General features: G+C 39.1%; 1 protein-coding gene across 1 annotated transcript in view; it reads right to left on the reverse strand.

Moving 5' to 3' along the window:
- fndc7b (fibronectin type III domain containing 7b) overlaps positions 1–22,665 on the reverse strand; it is a 61,533-nt gene that overhangs the window by 7,796 nt on the left and 31,072 nt on the right. The window contains exons 30-51 of the mRNA XM_028026987.1: positions 21,728–21,988; positions 20,809–21,078; positions 20,015–20,278; positions 19,678–19,938; positions 18,732–18,995; positions 17,297–17,557; positions 16,562–16,822; positions 14,802–15,062; positions 13,939–14,199; positions 13,526–13,786; positions 12,013–12,270; positions 10,838–11,098; positions 10,671–10,720; positions 9,836–10,046; positions 8,591–8,851; positions 7,413–7,673; positions 6,037–6,297; positions 4,568–4,828; positions 3,525–3,785; positions 2,590–2,847; positions 1,486–1,749; positions 300–560 (exon numbers count right to left, since the gene is read on the reverse strand). Of these exons, the coding sequence (XP_027882788.1) occupies positions 300–560; positions 1,486–1,749; positions 2,590–2,847; positions 3,525–3,785; positions 4,568–4,828; positions 6,037–6,297; positions 7,413–7,673; positions 8,591–8,851; positions 9,836–10,046; positions 10,671–10,720; positions 10,838–11,098; positions 12,013–12,270; positions 13,526–13,786; positions 13,939–14,199; positions 14,802–15,062; positions 16,562–16,822; positions 17,297–17,557; positions 18,732–18,995; positions 19,678–19,938; positions 20,015–20,278; positions 20,809–21,078; positions 21,728–21,988 (5,493 nt within the window). The remainder of the gene's footprint in view (positions 1–299; positions 561–1,485; positions 1,750–2,589; positions 2,848–3,524; positions 3,786–4,567; positions 4,829–6,036; positions 6,298–7,412; positions 7,674–8,590; positions 8,852–9,835; positions 10,047–10,670; positions 10,721–10,837; positions 11,099–12,012; positions 12,271–13,525; positions 13,787–13,938; positions 14,200–14,801; positions 15,063–16,561; positions 16,823–17,296; positions 17,558–18,731; positions 18,996–19,677; positions 19,939–20,014; positions 20,279–20,808; positions 21,079–21,727; positions 21,989–22,665) is intronic.

A 22,665-nucleotide genomic window follows, 5' to 3' on the forward strand; every position in this document is an offset into this window, starting at 1 on the left:
TAAAAATATATATTTCTTCCTTATTTTAAAAAGTATTTGCATCTCTTAATGTATTTATAGGATTGTATGAAACAGGCTAATGTAGCTTAGTGAAAAATCTGTAGAATCTGCCAATTTATCCGATTTACTGTCAGAATAATCGATAGGATAATTGATTATGAAATTAATCGTTTTTTTTGCAACCCTTGTCATTGTTATCATTTTGAAAAAGTAGATTATAGCAGGATTTCTTTTACTCTGCTAGACAAAATGGCCTCAGGACGTTTCCATTCCTGACGCAACGATGAGCTGACGTTTACCTGAACAGGTCGCCACCACGGCGCTCGGTTTGCTCTCACAGGCGTCTCTAACGGAGATCACTGTGACGTTGTAGTGCTGCCCACAGGGCAGGTCGCCGATGGTGCAGGAGTTGGTGCTGGAGTTACAGTACAGCCTGGCGCCGGTGCTGCTCACTACGGCTACATGGAAGTACTGGGCGTCCGGGTTGGGGGCCCAGGAGACGACCATCGCCTTTTCAGCACATTTAGCCTCGACTGTCACGTTCTGAGGCAGACATGGAGCTGAGACACAGGCAAAGTGATTTACAGTCACCAGTTATGAAACAAACAATTAATATCACATCTGGTCAAATATCAACCAAATATATTGATCAATGTTCAAGTTACTATGAATCAAAGGGAGCTCTAACAGCAGGTCTTTAATGTATTTTGGTGCTAAGGCGTTCAGGGATTTATAAACTAAACAGTATTTTAAAGTCTATTTTCTGAGCTACAGGGAGCCAGTGGTAGGGCTGTTACAAAAAGCAATAAATTAATCACACGATAAATTAAAACAAGCTAAATAACATCCATATTTTCTCTTTTCTCTCTTTCTACCAAAAACTGGCTGATAAAAGTCTTCAGTCTGGAGTTTTGGTCTCGACTTGCCCTTTTTATGAAGGACGACTTTGTTTACAGAGACGTCATGATTTATTTTATTTGTTGTTTCTGTTTATTTTAGGGATTTAAAAAGTCTTCCAGTTCCAGTGTTAAATGTTCATTGGAATTTAAAGTTTATTGGTCTTTGAGAATATGTTCTTGCATTATTTATTATATTATTATTATATTACCTGGATGATCTTACTGGGACATGGAAATGTTCTTCACCCGATAGGAGGCTGACTTTGTTACTGTCTTTATGTGGCTCTGAAGGTTCAGGTCAGAGGTCAGTCTGATCTCTAGTTTCCAGCTGTAATAACTGAAGCTGTGCGTTGACTCTAGATCTATAACTCTAGATCATTTCTGTTCATCCACACATTTAGCCGTTATAAGCATCATGATGACATCATCGTGTAGAGCTGTGTATCACCTGCATATCGTTGGTACCAAACCTTATTTCCAGTTATAAGTTATTTTAATGGGAACAGGTCGATGTAGAGTTGATTAGCTAACAACACAGATTTATTCATAAAGTTTAGCTTCTTAGCTAGCGACCTTCAGTGCCTACCTGTCCGTACGAGAGTCTGGTTGCTCTCCACGCCGGAGCAGGACTCGTCCAGGCTGAACACGCTGACGTAGTAGGTCTGTCCACACTGCAGGTCGCTCAGGTCACAGTAGGTCATCGTGTTGTTGCACCTGGCCCTGTGTTTCCCGTCTGTAGTAACGCCGACCGCAACGTAAGAGAGCGCGCCGCTGGCCCACTCCCAGGTCACCGCGGCCGAGTTCGAGAGGCAGCGGAGGGACGCGCCGACGTTCGTGGGCTTGCAAGGAACTGGCAGAGAGAAGAAACAAAAAAACTAAAAAAGTTGAAAATCTGCTAGAAGAAACAAAAAACAACTCACAAATTATGAGATTATTTAACATATATTCTAGAAAAACCATTTCCTAATCTCATTATGCCAAAAGTTTCAAATTTTTGACTTTTTGAGGTCTGGACTTTCCAATGTTTTCTATAAAATTACTGAAATGATTCTAAAAGTTTGAGATTTTTTTCCTTACAAATTTTCAATTTTTAAACTCAGAAATTTACTTGTTGCTTTTTCCACCACAAAAGTTCTGAAATGATTTTAAAAAAATTAGATTTTTTCTCACAGACTTTACACTTTTTCTTTCCTTTTCTTTTTTTTACACTATTTCTGAAATTAATCCCCAATTTTTTTTTTCTCACGACTTTTTGACTTTTCACACTCAGAAATTCCCTTACTTTTTTCTGCCAAATGTCTTAAATTAATCTCAAATTTTGTGATTTTTTTTTCTCACAAATTTTCAAATTTGGGAGTTCAGAAATGTTCAAGTTTTTTTCTAAAATATTTCTGAGATTAATCTCAAACTTACTGATTTGGTTCTCACATATTAAACTTTTGAACTGAGAAATTTACATATTTTTTTCTAAAAAATTTCCAAGATTAATTTAAAATGTTTGAGTTTTCGAGAAAAATTGTTGGCTTTTCAAACTAAAATTTTCTTGTTTTTTCTAGATTTTTATTTTTTTAATTTTTTTTCAGAAAAGGCCCAAGTACACCATCGGCGTCAACTCCTATATCTAATTCTTCCCCGTCACCATGACAACCAATAATTTAAAGCTAAAGAGGATATGTAAAAGTATTCCTACCAGACTTTAGGTCGAGGTAGGCGTTGCTGTTGTCGCAGCGTCCATCTTGAGCCGTCACTGTCAGGTTGTAGGTCTCGCCACAATGCATGCTGGGAAGCTGACAGCTGTTTTTGACGCTGTCACAGAATATTTTGTGTCCGTCGGGCCCCAAAGCTTGAACATGGTACGAATGGACACCTTTGTCTTCTGCCCATGACACCACGCCAGTGTTGTTGCCGCACAACATCTGCGCCGTCACTTTCTGCGGCACACATGGTGCTGCAACCCGACACAAAGGGACAAAAGGGTCAACACAACATGAAGTCTTAATATTAAAGCAGTGTTTCTCAAACTGTGGTCTGCAGGTGCCCTCTAGTGGTCTGTAAGGTACTGCACGTGAACGACCGTTTATTAAGTCAACTGAAAGTGCGATGCTACAGCTAGCTTAGCAAAGGACTGGATTAAAACTAATGATGGAGAAGCTGGGTCACTCAAAAGAAAGACTGAAGATACCGGTGGAAATAAAACAACACCAGAAATACTTAAGTGATCAGAGAAAGTTAAACCTGCAGAGTGTTGATGTTCACAAATGATGTGATTCTTTTGAACGGCTCTATGCTGTGAACAAGACTCAGTTGGTGAGAACTGTTCCTTGTTTTTTAAGACTTTGCTTGCTTATAACGCTTTGCTCACACGTCAACAGCTATTGTTATTTTTAATTAATTAAAAATGATTTAATCTGCAAATAAATACAATAAAGACAACTGATGATGGACAACGGAAACAGTAATTAGGGATTTAAGAGACTAATATTTTAATTTCAGGTTGTACTTATTAAGATGTTGTGTTATTTTAGGTTAGTTGGTGTTCGGTAAATCGGTGAATTGTTCCTCAGCCTGGATAAGTTTGAGAAACGCTGTATTAAAGGCTAAATTAAACTCGAATCGTGACTGAACCTGTGTCGATCTCCACGGCTGAGCTCTTGGCGCTGCTGCACATGTCATCCGATGCGATGACGGTGATGGAGTAGTTCTGGCCACACAGGACGTCGTCCAGCAGACACGTGGTTGAGGAGCTGTTGCATTTTGAGACCAAGCCGCCGCCGCCGCGCGCCACCGTGGCGTACGACGAGGCGCCTTTGCTCTGCTCCCAGGAGACCATGATGCCGCCGGACTCGCACACGACTCGGGCCTCCACCAGCGCAGGCACACAGGGAACTACACAACACGTCAGCAAACAATTAACCGACTAACAAAAATCTATGTATGTCTCACAATTGGCATTAAATCAATTATTTTAATGATAAATTAAAACAATCTCAATAATTTTTATTTGTATTATTTATCATTTCTCTCTTTCTACCAAAATTTGGACGACAGTTGACATTTTTCAACTAATCCTTTTTTTAGGCACAGTTTTGAGTTCATAATTCATTTTATCAGTTTCTTCTTTTTTTCCGTTTATTTTGCATGTTTAAAATGTCTTCTAGTTCCAGTGTTAAATGTTAGCATTTGAGAATGCATTCTTGCCTGATTTTTGCCATTATATTACCTGAAAATGGTCTCAAAACAACAATATTATCTTTTATCGCAATAATTACTGGGACGATTTATCGTCCAGCAAATTTATTACTGTGGCAGGTCAAGGCGCTGCTGGTCATTCTGAAGCAGGAACAGTTGATACAGAAACAAAGATGGCGGCGCGATACCAGAACAGGAAAGAGAGAAAAAAACATTCTCATACTTGTTCATTCATATCCTGTTTCTTTTTCTAGTTTACAAAAACTTTAGTTTGAAATCCTTTCCTATAGATACAGTGTCTGTGACATGAAAATGATCTGAAAACAATAATATTATTATCATAATAACGTCTGGGATAATTTATCGTCCAGCATAATTTGCTACTGTGACAGGCCTATTGATAACTCGCATTCCTACTTACATCAACATTTTTGTCCCAATTTTTTATTTCAAATTTTAAACCAAAAGCATTTTCTTACTTGCTTTGAGCTGCTGCACTTCGCTCTGCGACACGTTGCACACGCCGTTAACAGCGAGGACGCTGACGTTGTAGGTGAAGCCGCACATGAGGTCGGACAGGATGCAGGACTGGGAGTCTGTGGAGCAGTTGGTCTCGTGTTCCTGCACGCCGAAAGCTTGGACGATGTAGGAGTCTGCGCCGCTGCTGGCCTGCCACTCCACCCGAGCTACGTTGCTGTCGCAGTCCAGACTGGCCACTATGTGTTCAGGAGGACAGGGCACTGGGAGAAAAGGATAAAATTAAGGATTGTCGCTGAAGAGGAGCTTAATTTCTTCCTACTCTTAAACTTGTGATTTATGAGGGACAGCAGGGAAATAAAAATGGAGGCTAGGCGGATTTAATGTGGATGAAAATAGACATGAGATCCATTTGTAGGAATTTTAGTAATTTATTTTAACTTATTGTTCATCACTTATGATAAATTTGTAATCATAATTTTGAATTAGTGTCACAATAAATTCCAGTTAATTATGTTTTGTCGGGATTGTTAGTATTACTATTTTCTCCAGTTTGTTCATTGAATAAATATCAATATATTTGAAAAGGATAATTAAATGTCGATAGAGGTGGGCAGTTTTTAATCTCGATATTTTGTGGTACTTTTATGACAGAAACTACGATTAAAAAAACACTTACTGCTTTCATCATTTTTAGCAACACAAATACGAATCTCAAAAAACATTCCCATCACTAATTTGAACACAGTAACCGCATTTAATCATACTTTTGAATTTACTGATATTGATGCCCTGGAGGAACAAACTGGAGAAAATAATAAAAATAAAGTTTCTAAGAATTTTTTCTTTATCATAAATTAAAATGTACTGAGACAACAGTAGATCAAAATTCATGACAAATGATAAATGATGCAATAAATGCAAACCCATAGTGCAGCTTTGTGATACAAATTGCACTTCTTTGTGTAACTGGTATCATTTATTATTAATCATAAGTTTATTAACAAGATAAGTCATTAAAAACACGCCGCGTCATCCTCCTCCAACTACTTCCTGTCATCGTCTTCTTTGTCATTTCTGCCAGTAGTAACATCCAGTTGATGGTCATGTGACTCTTGTCACTGCAGTTTTACAAACTAAATTAATTTTGATCGCTGAAAAATACCTACTCATCCCAGCACAAAGATTTTTATTGAGAAACGTAATTTTTTTAAATGCTCTGTTTTTATTCAGTAAATTTATTTTCAGAATTCTGATTTGTGCACAGCTGTAGTCTTAAATATTCAACTTTACTCTAGTAAAGTCAGGCTTTTTGTATGGAAAATATGGAGGAACAAATCCCTTAAATTGTCTTTGGCAGCTTTTGAGTTTAAGCAATTCAACAAAATTAAAATCTATTTGAGCAAATCAAGCTATAAAGCAACAGTTTTACTCTGAATTTAAGGTTTTTATCTTCTTTTTGAGCGGTTACCTGACTCCAGTTGCAGCGTGGCGCTGGGTGGGCTGCTGCACTGATCGTTTGACGCCACAGTTGCCACCTCATAGGTCTGGCCGCACTGCAGGTTCTCCAGCTCACAGTTGGTGAGGCTGGTGGTGCAGCTGGAAACATGGCCGCCAGAGGACCGGGCAGTGGACGTGTAGTTCAAGGCGCCCTCAGAATACATCCACTCCAGGAGCGCAGAGTTGGTGTAGCAGTCCAAAATCACAAAGCCAATGTTGGGCGTGCAGGGAACTGAGAGACGTAATTAAACATAAATACATTTCAGGCGTTATTTAGCCACAATCGGCCGCCATTTGTAAAGTCACACAGTCAAAAATTGGCAGTGATAATTTAGGTAAGCTAGCATTTGGTTTACATTTACATTTGGTTCTGAGGTTGCCAGATAAATGCTGTAAATGGTACATAGCTTAAAATTTGGTTTGGAATTAAAAGTTTAGATTGTAAATTTATTATTTAGCTTGCTAGCTAATTATTTAGCATGCTAGCTAAATATTTAGCTCCAAATTAAATTTATCTCCAAACTAAATATGTAGTTTGGAGCTATGCATTTCACTTGCTAACTAAACAGCTGGAGCTAAGTATTTAGTTGGGAGCAGACGTTTATATAGAGATTCGCAAAACCCAACTTTTATTTTGATAGCCCACATTCACTTATAGGTAGTTGAATTTGCACATTAGCTAAATATTCTACAATGAGCCAGCTAAATTTTTAATTGGTAAATTAAATTTAATATTTGTTTAGATATTTTGTAAATTAAATATTTATCTTGCTGTTGGTGAGATTGGATCTCTGTTTACCAAGTTAACTACATACTTAGTTTGGAGCCAGCTAACTAAATTGTTTGGAGCTAAATATTTAGTTTATAAACTAAATGATTAGTTAGCTCATAGCTTAATATTGGAGCTAAATATTTAGTTTATAAACTACATGCTTAGTTAGCTCATAGCTTAATATTGGAGCTAAATATTTAATTTGTAAATGAAATATTTATATTGCTAAGTAAATATTCAGCTCCAAACTAGCTATGTAGCATATTAGCTAGGTATTTTGTTTAGAGCTACATATTTAGCTTGATAACTACCGTAAATATTCTGGAGCTAAATATTTAGCTGGTAAGCCAAATATTTAGCTAGAAAATTAAATATTATGATTGAAACTTATATTTACAAATAAATGAGTGAATGAGTAAAAATATCACTTTAAAAATTAACTCCCATGTTTTTCTTTTATGACAAACTAAATTACAAAAATTATTGTCATTTAAGTTTTGACTGTGTAACTTCACAGACTTCATTCACAGCTTTGTTTTTTGAAAAGGCGATTCATATAAATCCTGAATGTAAACCTGATTCAAATGCGACAGCTGGGCTTGGTAAGCTTGAGCAGATGTTGTCCTGCGCCACCACCTGGACGTGGTACCGCTGTCCGCAGGTCAGGTTGGTCAGCGCACACTTTGTTTCTTCTGTGGCGCAGTTGGACTCGGCTCCCTGTGTGCTTACTGCGATCACTTTGTAAAACAGAGCGCCATCACTGGCACTCCAGGACACGACCGCCTCGTTTGTGGAGCAGTTCATCGTCACTCGCACGTCAGTGGGAACGCAGGGGACTGGGGGGAAAACACAGGAGACGGAGATAACCTGGTCAGCAGCAGAAACAGAAAGCATTTAACAGAAAACATCTTGTTGCACAGATTATTTATGTATTTAATTCATATTTTCTCCCTTACCAGTACTTTCTTACTAAAACAAAGGTGATTTGCTTTAAAGGGGACCTATTGTGCTAAATTAACATTTTGCCTGATTTTGTACTTCCATATCTTAAAATGTTCGGTTGGTGAATTGAACAGAGCTGATTTTTTATTACATTTACTTAAAGATTATCGGAGGATACAGTGTGGGGACATATGAGGCAAAATTCACATTTCACCTTATTTTGTACTTTCAAAACTTTTAGATTTTGAAAGTACAAAATATAGATACATTTTAGGTTGGTGAATTAAACAGGGTTAATTTTTCATTGAATTTACTTAAAGATTATCAGAGGATAAGAGTGTGGGGACGTATGAAGCAAAAGTCACGTTTTGCCTGTTTTTCTACTTCAATTTTGGTCTCCACTGCTTCTAAAAACAGCCAAACTTGTTAGTTGGTAATAAATTCATGTTTTATGGTGTCTGAAAAATTTGCTGTTTCAAAAACCTTCCAAATGCAACATTACAAGTTAGCAAGCCCAGCACCTCTCCTAGCAACCCCAGACCGTTACCTAGCAACCCCAGACCGTCACCTAGCAACCCAAGAAGAGACCAGACTCCACTCTCATTAAATAGGAATTATTTTGTGGGAAAAATGTATTGAACATGTTTTGGATAGATCATAGACATTCCTAACCTGTTTAAGGAAGCATAATATATTATGTCGCCTTTAATATTGTGTGCAAGTGAAAAAACAGGAGAGAAATAAGCTTCTTTTTAGCAATTTTTGGAAAAAGAAAAGAATCAAAGAGGCATTTAAATGTCTACCAACTCACCCGACTGCAGTATGTCAGACATGCTGTGGTCAGAATCACAGATGCCGTTGGAACCGACAACCGTCACTAGGTTGCGCTTCCCACACGGGATGTTGGGAATGGCACACTGCGCGTTTTCAGACGCACAGCTCATCGGCTGGCCGTCTTCTGGCATCACCGTGGCGGTGTAGAACTCCGCCCCCGCCGAGCCGGTCCACGACAGCAGAGCGATGTTCGACAGGCAGTTCAAGACGCTGTGCACTTCGGTGGGCGGGCAGGGCTCTGCGGCCGGGCACATAATATAAAGAATAGAGGTTTAAGATTTGTTATCAGATGAAGCAAATAAGAAGAAAAGGTCAATACAGCACATCATCACATTTGACAAAGATAAATAAAAAGCCTTAAGACTCAACTACTTTAGTATATTCTCTCACTAAAACCAAATAAAAAACAGAAAGTCCTTTTTTTTTTCTTTCTAAATCATTAAATGATAACTTTCTGGCACCCATTTGATCCCTACAGAAACAAACCAACTTTTAGTATTTTATCATTTATGGTAATACTGTTTTTTTTAAAATAACCTAAGCATCAGAAGATTAAACGATTAATCGTAATTAAGCAATTATTGAAATAATCATTGTCTAATTTAGTAATCGATTTATCATTCACTGGAGTACACTGACTCTAAAAAATGTAATTTTGATGAGAAATTGATCTATTCAGAGCAGTAATTTAAGTCAAAACTGTATGATATGTATAATAAATGCAATATGTATTTTGAATATAAGATAAAAACACCTTTACCTGTAAATATATTCTACCCAGTTTCAGCTTCACCCGGTTCAAATCTACTAAAGAAATGCCATGTTGATCCATTTTGGGCAATGAAATCTATTCTTTAAGTCTATTCCTGACTTAACAAAGGAGTTCAATTATTTATTTGAATATTTTAATGTGTTTCTGGTATTGTATAAAATAAAACTTAATTAGTTAAAAGAAATTATTTGTGTCATCAGGATAATTGATAGATTAATCTATTATTAAAATAATTGTTTGTTTTAGAGCTATAAGCAACTTTCATACTAACCCAAAGCTTCTTGTCTTCCAGGGATAGAGACAAAGTCCTGGTAGAATTGGTGAATTAACACTTTGAAATCATTTTGAAGTCTAATGGTCCGGACATGAATCTGATTATGTTTCTTTTGTTTTATGGTGGATTTTGGAATTCAGTTTCTACAAAAATAAAAGTTTTTCATAGAAATCTACCTGAAAACAGTTTTGAAGGCTGGCTGGGGTGACTGGTGCAGACCGAGTCTGCCGCCTGAACAGACAGGAAGTACTCCTGACCGCACAGGAACTCAGAAATGAACGCCCAGGTGTCGTTGGTGCTCAGCTGCACTTTGTGGTTGCTGTTGGTCTCTGCCGTCACGATGTAAAACTCAGCGGTTTTACTCGCATTCCAGGTCAGCGATCCAACCTGGGAGAAGACGAAAGTAAGTTTTAGTCAGCCTGAGACTCAGTTTCACCTGATGAGACGGAATATTAGGGCCATACTAAGAAAACATGTAAACATCATAAAAATTAAGTCATCAAATTACAAGATTAAAGTCATGTTAGGTCAGTGGTTCCCATTCGTGGTGGGCGCCCCCTAGAGGGGGCACATTGCCTTTGCAGGGGGGTTGTGGGAGGAGGTATGGATAAATGAAAGAAAACACACCAAAAAAAACAGTTACACAAAAGTGTTTCACTGTAAAGATGGTTTGTAGTTTGTTTTCTTGCAACTTGAAGTGTGAAATAAACTTCAGTGGAGTTTGAAAACAAAATATGTGTTTAGGTTTATGTCTGGTTGAACGTGTGTGTGCCCAGTTGATTTTTTTTATTTTCTTTTTGGGGGGATTTTATTGTAATCCATAGGAGGGCCCAGAAGAAAATATATGGGAACCACTGTGTTAGGTGAATAAAGTTGTAATTTTACAACTTTATTCTCCAAATACTTTGACTTTATTCTGGTAAATTTGACTTTATTCTCATACTTTTTTATTTTCTCAGGTGGCCCTAATGCCCCATTGTCTGGTTTACAGCCAATTAAACCATCAGTCACCTTTGTAGTGCAGTTAAAGGATGATTTCAAATCTCGAGGTATGCAAGGTGCTGAAAGAAGAAGGAGGAAGTTTGACATTTATAAGTGAATTGTCACAAAAAAAACAATAAATTTGACTCTATAAAAGTCCCACATTTTTAAGTTGCACAGTTTAAAATCGTATTTACCCATCCGAATAGTCGTGCTGTTGCTGTGCAGGCTGGTGCAATGGTAGTCGAGCGCGACGACGTTGATGGTGTAAATTTCGCCGCAGTGCAGGTCGTCCCATGTGCAGCTGGTGGTGTTTGAGGCACACTGGTGGGTGTGGCCGTCCTTCCCCACCGCCACAGCCAGGTACGACTCTGCGTCTGCGAACATGCTCCAGCTGACGGAGCCGAGGCTGTCCTCACAGCCCCTGTAGCTCTGCAGGGCCTCAGGAGTGCAGGGACCTGACGGAGTGATGCAAACGTTCACATCACTGCTCCATAATGAGTATAGGTCATTAGGGCGAAAGCGATTAATCAAATTAAATGTGATTAATCGATTACTGAAGTAATTTTCAACTAATTTAATAATCAATTAATCGAATGAATCATGATTAATGAATTACTGAAACAATTGTCAACTAATTTAGTATTAGTTAAATGGAGTATACAGACTGAGAAAAGGGATTTTGCTGAAAGAACTTCGTATTCAAAGCGGTAATTATGCCAAAACTGTACAGAAACTATACAAACAAAAACATCTCTGTCTATAAAACTGTTTTACCCAAAAGGAGAAATATGAGACTCTGGGTTGTTGGTAATTTCTTTGTTTTTTGATGGCCATCGACGAAAATATATTTTTATTCATTCTTGTAGACTCAAACGATTAATTGGATTAATCATGATTAATTGATTACTGAAAAAAAGTCTACTAATGTGGTAATTGATTAATCGCTAAATGGAATATGCAAACTCAGAAAACATTCAGGGCAGTAAATAAACCAAAACTGTACAAAAATGTCAACATTTTACATTTAAGACAAAAAAAAACTTTATTTTGTATGGAGGCTTGTTTAAGTCAATAATTCATTAATATTGATGAAAAAGTAGGAGTTTCACTGGCTGATTATTTTACATACAACATGAGAAAAATGTTTCAACAGAAATAATCTGTCAGTGGAACTAATATTTTTTGATGAATATTAAGAAATTATTGACTTAAAACAAGCGCCTATTTCTTGAAATTTATTTTTGTCTTACTTCACGTAAGACAAAAACGTGCACTAAGATATTTGAACTAAAAACTAGACCAAAAATATAATCTTTTGTGTTTTTGCAGTGTATTTTCAGCTCCATATATTATGAGCCTGTTATGTTACCTGTTTTGTATTTTTCAGGCTGACTCACGGCGCTCTCACAGCGATCATCTTGTGCCGTTACGGTGAAAGTGAACAGCTGTCCGCAGGGCAGATCGGTTTCTATCCACGTTTCATTGGCTTGGAAAGTGGAAACGTAGCCCAGATGTCCAGCGGCTGTGACTACGTACACCGCTGCCCCGGGAGCCTCGTCCCAGCTCACCGTAACCGTCTCATCATGGCACGATCCGATGACCGACAGGCCAGCTGGCTGGCAAGGTTCTGGAAAAGATTAGAAAAAGATAATTACAATCTCACAGCAATCTAAAAAATATAGTTTAACTTCTTTTTATGTCAAAGCTTGACCAAGATTCTGGTTTAACCTTTAGAAGAACACCTAGCTGACTTTAACAGTTATGAATAAAAACAACATATTTAAAGTTTTTTTTCTGCTTTATTGTATGACGGCATATTAGACTTATTGTAGATAGGAAAATAAAGTTAAAAAAGTAAAAAGAAAAGAATCTCAGAAATTCTGAGATTAATCTCCAGAATTTTCTAGAAAAAAGTAAAAACTGTATAAGTTTCAAAAGAAAAACAAATTTCCGTGCATTGTTTTTTTATTTTTAAAAAAGTGAGAAAAAAAATAAATCCAATACTAATACCGAATTGGTTATCAATAATATTGATATTTTGGATGACTCCGTTCACCTCTACTGTGAAACTCAAAATTGTGTTTTGCAGCAGGAGTGACTGGTGCTCTTCACAAAATGGATGCCATCACAAGGTAAGAATAGAGCTGGGTAATAAATCAATAACAGTGAATAATACATCTATTCACCGAACTCTGATCCAGAACCGCACATCATTCTGGGAGATGTAGGCAAAGGAAACGCTTCAGCTGTTCAACCTCTTACAGCTAGCCAAGCAAAGTTTGGCTAGCTGGTGGAATCAACTGACTCACTCATTCTTTGGTTACCTAGCAACTCATTCACTCGCTCTTTGGTTACCTAGCAACAACGTGTTGAGTAACTTGCACAGGAACACTTTAAGGTTTCGCCACTGCTTCCCATAACTGCTTAAAAACAACAGCATGGAGGTAAAAATGTGGATAATCTACATCCACATTTTTATTCCCGCCACCAGTTTGGGAGTATTTCAGATATTCAAAACTGAATACTAATCAATAATTAGCAATAAAGACCGATATGAAACACTTATGATAAATATTTTCAGCTATATCATCCAGCCTTAAGTAAGAACATAACAATATGTAGAAATATTAAAGCGGAAATAATTTAACAACATTTAGATGAGGGGAGCCCAAAGTGGGTCCTGGAGGGCCGGCATCCTGTTTTAGTTCTCTCCCTGGTTTAACGCACCTGGACCAAATGATGGCTCGTTAGAAGCCTAAGAAGAACATTGACATGCTGAAAAGGTTGTTGGTACCACCAGGGAGAGACCCACTTTGGGGACCCCTGATTTAGATGATTGATTAACATTAAAACAAAAACTCTCAGTCGGTTAACTCTCCTACCTGTCTGGATCTCCACAGAGTTGCCCTCTACGCTGTAGCACATGCTGCTGTACGCAGTGACAGAAAACACATATTTCTCTCCACAGTCCAGGTCCGGGAACCGGCAGGTGGAGTTGGTGGAGTTGCACTGCAGGATCATTCCCTCGCTGCTGGTGGCAGTGGCCACGAAGAGCTTCACATAGTCGTCTTCGTCCCAGAACATGTCGGCTGTACTCGTCCCACACCGGAGGTCCACTCCGACACGCAGCGGCTTACAGGGGCCTGGACGCCAAAATCAGTCGAAATGTTGACAATTTAAACAGTTTAATGACAAAATGTCAGAGCTAAAATATATTAAATGTGGAGTTCCACATGGCTCACTGTTAAGACCTATACTTTTAACTTATAACAGGATCGGTTTTAGCTTGACTTACTTGTGCTGAAGGAAACGTTGGTGTGCGTCTCAATCTGGCATTGGTCGCTGATGGTTGTGATGGTGACGCTGTACGTCTGACTGCACTCCAGCTCCAACAGTTCACACTGGAGCTCACCCGTCTCACAGGAGGTCCGGTACCCGTCTGGCGACACAGCAGTGACCCGGTAGGAGCTGGCGCCCGCGCTGTAGCTCCAGGAAACTTCTGCTGTGTTGTTGTGGCAGTTGTAGCTAGCCGCCACGTCGCCAGCTGTACAGGGAGCTGCAGACAGGAGGAGACAGAGATGCAAAAGTTCATGGGAACCAAGCAGGATTTGTGTCATTTGGTTTTGTTTAACTCTTTAATTTAAAAATGCAAATGATTTTGAATAAAAAATAATATTTTAGAAAGGTGGTGCTTTTTTGAAAACACTAAACTTTTCATATGGACTCTTTAAATTTTAAACCGTCTTTTAAAGTTTGATGATGTCAAGAATTCTTCTTCAGACCAACTAATTTGACTTTTAATCTGTTAAGACTAATTTGATTATTAGTTGGTTTATCAATATTAAAAAGGACCTATTATGCAAAATCCACTTTTTGCACATTTTATGCTCCCATTTTGGTCTCAAAAATGCAAATAAGCACTTTTAAAAATAGTTCAAGTGCTTATTCCTGCTTTTTAAAAATGTTTTTTTGGTGTTTGGATTAATCGTAAGAATAACTGATAGATTACTCGATTGCTAAAATATTCCTAAAAAAAAATGGAAGTTGTTGATCACTGATACATCGTGCCACAATAATAAAAGCAGGATTGTACTGGCTCCTGTTACACCATGCATTATGACAGCCCCATTTTATTACAGTACTGCCACAATGTAATACCTGCAGTCAGGAGCACAGTGGTGGACTTGCTGCTGTTGAGGTTCTCCCCAATGGCAATGACGCTGGTGTAGTAGACGACCCCGCAGTGCAGGTCTTTGACGTCGCAGAACGTGGTGTTTGTGTGGCGGGTCAGCGAATGGCCGTCACGCCCTGCGAGCTGAACCTTGTAGCCCACAGAGCCCCAGCTGGCCTCCCATGACACAGTCCCCAGCTCCTCCTGGCAGTTCACGTTGGTCTCCACGTTTTTAGGCGGACACGGCTCTGGAAGAGGACAGAAATGACTGAATGAAGCAGATCATGTTTATCTATCTGCACTGCAAAAAGAAAAACTAACCAAGTATTTTTGGTCTAGTTTCTAGTGAAAGTATCTTATTACACTTCAAATAAGACAAAACTGAAGTACAAGTAACTTTTAGGCAAGTTAAAAGAGTTTGTTTTACGTTAATAATTACTTAGTGATGAAAACGTTCCAGTTCCACTAGAAGATTATTTAACTTATGTTAGAATAATTATCTAAGTTCATTTACTTGTGAGTTTATTTGAAAGGTTATGTTTTCATATTATTATTTTGTGTGTAGTTTAGTTGACTTCTTTTCTTCTGTGAAATACTATTAACCATTTGTAGGATGTTTGCCTGGAGGCTAGAGACTTTGACATTCCTGTGGTATCAGCTTCCATCTGTAATTGATTAGTTGTGGTCAGTTACATGCCCTTGTAAGGGCATGTCCACAGGCGGTGCCAGAATGTAAAGACGGTTGGTCAATTCTCTGTGTGAAGAAGCCCAACCTCCTTTTTCTATACAATAAAGAGAAATGCAGAGAAAGATCTAGCAGAGTTGATCCAAGACAGTGTTTTACAGCGATTTGTCGCGTCTCGGATCTTCCCTCATTTTCTGCAGAAAAGACAATTGCCTTGGTCTGAATCTTTGCTAGATAGGAATTAAAATAAACCTATCAACTTATAACAGGGAGGAAACGTCTTCTTGTAAGTGAAATAATCAGCCGACTAGGACTTTTATCAATATTAAAGAATTATTTTATTAAAACAAGCTCCTATATTTTGCTAAAAAGTTACTTTAGTCTTATTTCAAGTGCAATAAGATTTTTTCACTAAAAACTAGACCAAAATTACTGTGGTTTTGCAGTGTAAGCATTCCAGTTGTACTCCAGAGTTGGAATATTTGGGTTTCCATTTAGGACAAAAAAACAAACAAGAAAAAACTAATTTTCTCTCTAAAATTTTAATTCTAAAATGGAACTCAGTTGGTGCTCACCTCCAAATCCAATATGGCTGCCACATGTATGAACTACATATAATACAGGTTGATTACTTTTGATTGTAGTAGTTATATTTTTGCTCATGAACCTCAACAGTTTGAAAAATTCACAGATTAAAAAGATTAAAAAAGTAGAAAGTCCACTGGCAGATTATTTCTCTTATAATATTGAAAATATTTGTTATAAGTGAATAAATCAGCCACTGGAACTTGTACCTTTTCATGAATTTTAGGGAATTATTAACTGAAAACTAGGTCCTATATATTCCTGAAAAGTTACTTGTAAATTAGTTTTGCTTCATTTTAGGTGAACTAACTAGAAACCAGATCTGGTAATTTCTTCTCTTTTTCTTGCACTGTGTGAGCTAGCACCATAGTTAAAGGAACCTAAAGTGGCTCAGCTAAACTTTACATTCCTAATCACAATCTAGCATCGCAGAAGCTCAAAAGTGCATCTTTTAAGGTGATAACAGCAAATCCTCACCTGTTACAATAGTGACGTGTTCTGTAGAGACAGACACGTCTTTGCACACGTCACTGTGCGACGTGACGGTGATGTTGTACACCTGGCCACAGTCCATGTTGTACAATGTGCAGAAGTTGTCTCTGGTGGTGCAGGTGGCTGTGAGGCCTTGGTCCGTTTCCGCGGTCACGGTGTAGTTATCGGCACCGACCGCCTTGTCCCACTCAACCTGACCGATAGCCAGGCTGTACAGACCGGTGATATGCTCAGGAATGCATGGTTCTGACAGAAAATGAAGATACCAAGTAAAAATTTACTTACAATTAAAACTTTTCTTTTATGGTGAGAAAACAAAACAAACTTTAGCCTTCTTACAAAAATGTGTTTTTTGTAAGGTAAGCTCTAAAAGAAATTGCCAGTATTTCAATATTTGTTACTTAATTTTTAAATACATGGGTTGTTTTATTAGGATTAAAGTAGAAACTAACCTGCAGAGTAAAGGAGAATGAAATACAGTTTTCTCTGTGTATTATTTTAAAGCATTAAATTTGCTGCTGTGGTATAATCTCACACTAAATAATTGAGAAAAATCTATATTTTAATTTCAGAGCATTTATTCAGGTGGGTAAAATAGTTATTCTGCACAATAAAATGTAAAACAACTGAGAGTGTGAGAAGGGAAAGTTGAATATAAATATAACAGAGTTTTATTACAGGCTTTTATTTTAAACATGCGCCTGTGTTTTAGTTTCTCACCCGTCAGCAGCTCTCCGGTCATGTTGGCGCTGCTGCTGCAGGTTTCTCCCACTGATTTCATCCACACAGAGTAGCTCTGACCACAGCGCAGCCCCTCCAGCTCACAGGAGGTGTTGGTGGTCTCGCAGGTGACGTTGTGGCCCGACGCAGTGGAAGCGACGACCAGGTAGGACAGAGCGCCGTCGCTCGGGTACCAGGACACCTGGGCTGTTTTCGTGTAGCAGTCCATCACCGCCTTGATGTTTCTGGGTTTACACGGCACTGAGAGGAACACAGGTGACAACATTTCAATCTGTGTTTTAGATTTTATTTTTACACGAGTCTTAAAAGTGAATATTGAAAAGTTTTATTGGGAATCTATCATGTAAAATTCAGTTTTCATGTTTTTGTACTTGCATTTCTAAATGCTTCTAAAAACCCACCCAGCCATTTTTTGGCAATGAATTGATGTGTTTTGGTGTCTAGAAGATGAACAGTTTCAAAAACCTCTGGAATGAAACAGCACAAATCATCAGGCGCTGCCCCGTTACCTAGCAACCCAAACTGAGCTCCAGCACATTCCAGTTCTGTACAATGGCTGCTGGAAACACTACCATCCAGAAACCACTTGCTGCAGTCTTGGTGGTTGTGCGGGAGGATCTACTTTTGTTTTCCAAAGATGTACGGTTGTATAATTGCGGTTCTGTCGGCAGCCATATTTACGTCTGAGTGCAAACATTGAGTTGGTGGGCGTGGCCTTATTTGGATTTAGGGTTTTTTCACAACTGTTAGTCCAGTAGACTAGGTTTATTGGGGACCAGAATTGAAACATTTGTTACATTTTCAGCTGCTGTGGCTCTCTTTCACACAGCATTGTGTCAAATGAACCAAACTCAATGGAAAACCCTGTTTTCCTCCTCGCCTGTGGGGGCGCTGCACCAAGAACCACTGAAGGAAACGACACAGAAACATCAGAAGAAGACACTGAATGCAACTTCCTTCTTCACAAAATGTAAATGAAATTGAGTAGCATCAGATTTTAGATGTTGTAGGATTTCTGTTTTGTCTTTGGTAAAAAAACCACAAGCCACTTCTCCTGTTAACGCTGGACGCAAGCATTTGCTTTGGTTGTATTTACCCAGAATGCCCTGCACCAAATCAGAGTTTGGTTTCGCATTCACACCTCACCAAACAAACGGGACGTTACAGGCAAATGGACTAGAGTTCAGTTAAAGTGAACTAAGCGGGGCTGGTGGGAAAGCAGCAGAGCCCTATATCAGCTCATTCTGGAAGGAGCTCTCATTATCTAAAAATTATTTAAAAAAATAATGAACATGCTTTTGTTTCGCCTATAAACCTATCCTAACCCGTTAAAGGAAGCATAATGGGTCGCCTTTAAAACATTGTAGGGGATCAGCTCTAGTATTTTGTGCTTTATGTGTAACTCCTCTCCTACCTGAGGGAGTGTCCAGCACGTCTGTGGGCGGGCTGTTGCAGTATCCGTCAGAGGAGACCACAGACACGTGGTAGATCTGGCCGCAGCCGAGTCCGCTCACGCTGCACGATCCCTTGGTTGTTCCCTGGCAGGTTGTGCTCTGGCCGTTGCTGTCCTCCAGCGTGGCGGTGTAGGAGTCGGCGCCTGCGCTCTCAGACCAGGAGACGATGAGAGAGTTGGCCTTACAGTCCATCACAGAGGACGTGTTCTCAGGAGTGCATGGTACTGTTGGAGAAGCATGACATTTTAGAGGTTAGGAAGGCTGATGACACTGAAAAAACATAAAACATTGAACTCTTATACCATAGAACCACAGTTCTACCCCAGTCCTTCTCAGACTGTTGGTCCGTGGGCGCCCCTAGTGGTCCACAAGGTACTGCACGTAAGGGACCGTTTATTTGCCATGACGTCAGATCTACATTAGCTTACCAAAGGATTGTGTTTAGAAATAATAATGGATAAGTGGCTTAAAACTGGGTCACTCAAAAGGAAAAAAGTGTCATTATTGTGTTGTATTATTGTAAACGCTAGCTAAATATTTATTTATAAAGGTTACTACAAAGCCAAAGTAATTCAGTACCTCATGTTGACATCCATATTTGAATGGACTCAGAAAGCAATCATTGAGCTCATCCTGTCGCTGATTCAATCAGTTTCAATCCCTGATAGTTTGTGTTGAATATGAATAAAATAAACAGAAAAGTGTCATACCCGGTCATGACAGAGCAGAATACTGTGAATTCCACACCATTGATCCCATTAGACGTGCACTATTCGGGATGGCGGTGCATCATAAGCGACGCACAAACTTCAAACACATCAGAAAACTTTATATCTTTCCAAACCTCCTTCATTACTTGATGTTTTAACCCACATTTGAGTGAATTCAGATTTTCTGAGGTCATACCAGTCTTGATCGTCACGCTGTCGCTGGGTTTGCTCTCGCAGTGTACGTCCTCGGCGGTCACTGTGGCGTTGTAAAGCTCTCCACACCGCAGGTCTGTCAGATCGCAATGGTTATCAGGCGACCGGCACACGGACACGTGTCCGCCGGCGCCCACCGCCATCACGGTGTAGAGCTGCCCGCCGGGGCTGTAGTCCCACGACATGAAAGCCACATTGCTGCTGCAGATCAGATTGGCTTGGAGGTTCTCTGGAACGCACGCCACTGAGAACAGGAAAATCAGAAATGAAGCTTTCCTTGCAGAACATAAAATGCTTCTGGTGCATTTCAGGACGGATACCTGTCCTTGTGATGATCCCGTCACTCTCGGAGCTGTTGCAGGTCCGACCCTCGGCTATCACATGCAGGATGTACATCTCTCCACACGGCAGTTCTTCGATGTCGCACCCGGTAGCAGACGATGTGCAGCAGCGTGGCATGCCGCCATTCAGCTCTTCAAGCGTGGCTGTGTACGTTATTGCCCCGGGAACAGCTGACCAGCTGATTGACAGGGTTCCGTCGTCACAGTTTATGGTTTCCCTTATGCCCTGAGGAGGACACGGCGCTGCAAAAGGAGAAGAAATTTCACATTTATTGTCACGTAATTAACCAAAGGTATTCACAGGGCAAATAATACAGCCACTGCATCTCTATATACTGAAAGTTTTGTCAATGTACAGCATGTAGTCAAAACCTGGTCAAGGTTTCTCACTTTTTCCTTCCCCTAAATTTTCCATTTGTATGCATTCATACAGGATTTGCTGTGCAGACAGATTCTTCGGTGTCGGTGAATATCAGCACTGTTCATCAAGATGCTATAGGCCATAACGTGGCAAATAACATTTTTAATTAAAAAAATTATTTTTTAAGAAAAAACAAGCTCTTTAGTTTTGTCTTTTTTCAAGTCGACTAACATATTTGCACTAGAAACTAGAAAAACATACTTTTATGTTTTTGCAGCGTCATTGATTAATTGCTTATTGCGACAGGTTTAGTCATCATAGTATCTACATACCGTAACTATTCAAAGTTACTTCCTGTCTGTCTCGGTTTTAATCCTGTAACATTAAGTTTCTTTGTTTTTTTCCTGTTAACCTGTTTCTGTGGTGACGTTGTTGCTGGCGGCGCTGATGCACGCTTCGTTCTGGGCCTTCATGGTAAAGGTGAGGTTCTGGCTGCAGGCTAACGTCGGCAGAGCGCACATCCCATCCGACGTGTCGTTGCACTCGAACGTCTGGATGGCGCCCTGGCTGTTTGTTGTGACGATGACGTATCCTTCAGCGCCGTCAGACTCATCGAACATCACCCAGGCTGAGTTTGTCAGGCAGTCGATCTCCACGTCCGACAACTGAGGCACACAGGGAACTGAAAGAAACGAGAAGCAGGATCAGAAAATTAGTCAAATTTATTGTACTCAACTAAGAGTAGTACTTCTTCAACATATTTTTACTCAATTAAGAGTAAAAACACTCAAGTGCTGTACTGAGTAATTAATTATCAATCATTTAATATTTAAAAATTACCCCATCAGCCGGACCAAAATAAAAAGGTAAGTGTAAATTTTGGTATTTTAAAGACCAAAAAGAACATAAATATATAATAACAAAGAAACATTTTTCCTAATCAATTTCTTTCAATATAAAACTTCTGAAACTTTATCAACAGGTGCTATACAAACATGAAAATAAAAAAAGGGAAAACATAGGAGTTACTCCTGGGCTTCCACAAGGTTCAGTGCTTGAACCAGCATCTTTTCACTCTGTATTTATTTAATTTACCATAAGAAATGTAAATGCCTTTGTCTTAAAATAAAAGAGAATAAATGAAAAATGAAGGAATTCATTTAAGTTAATCATAGCATTCCCCAAGGTTCAATACTTGGACTGGTTATTTTTCACAATTTCAGCTTTTACTAGATAATATTTTATCCCTTTGAAATGCAGGTTAAACTTAAAAGGTTTGTTTTAATAATTAAGATGATTTTAGCAACTTAAAACAGGCTTTTCCTCTGCACCTGTTGATATCAGCGTGGTGGCGCTGGCCCGGCCCACACATGCATCCCAGGACGGCGTGATGGAGACGTTGTATTCTGTCCCACACTGCAGGGTGTTAATGTTACAGCCACTGTTTGTGCCACTGCAGTTATGAGCGCGACCTTCCTCATCAACCGCAGAGACGGTGTACACAACCCCTGAGACGCTGTTGTTCCAGGTGACGGAGACAACGCCGCTGCTGCAGTCCACACGAGGATGGAAGGACGACAGTCGGCAGGGAGCTGGGTGAAGAAAGTAAAGAAAAACATGATTAACTGAAAAAATATTAAGGTGTATTAGTTATTGCAAGAAAACCTTAGGGAAAAAGTCATAAAATCCACTGAAAAAGCATAAACAGGAGAGCAAAGTCCTGAACATGGGTGTTGCTAAATGGGGGGTAAACAGGGGCCAGTGCCCCTTACCTTCACACTTTTACTTAAACTATAAATCAAAAATTAACAACAGAAATATCCTTTATTGTCCCATAATGGGGACATTTCTGTGCAAGAGCAATGGAGTGACAGGAAATAGACTCACAAACATAGAATATAAAATATAAACAGAATAAAGAATAAAAATACTGTGCAGTAAGGGCAAAATGTCAACATAGCACAATTTGGCTTACTTTTTAAAATGTAAAATATTCCTTACATTTCTTTTCAATCTATTGCTATGCAAGCTATTATTATACCATGATGCTAAAATAAACCATTGCTGTTGACTATGTGACGACCCTGTCAGATGAGCCATTGAGTGCAGCAGTTGCACTTATTAGTTAAACATTTTGTGATTAAACTGTTGGTTATACATTTTTTAAATTAAACATTTATAAACCATCTCCTTATGTCATTTTCCACTGAGAAGTGGCTCCTATAATGAGCTCAGCTCCACCAAATGTTTACTAATTGCTGCTGGCTAG

Source organism: Xiphophorus couchianus, chromosome 9 (assembly GCF_001444195.1).
Source record: "Xiphophorus couchianus chromosome 9, X_couchianus-1.0, whole genome shotgun sequence".
Lineage (NCBI taxonomy): Eukaryota > Metazoa > Chordata > Actinopteri > Cyprinodontiformes > Poeciliidae > Xiphophorus > Xiphophorus couchianus.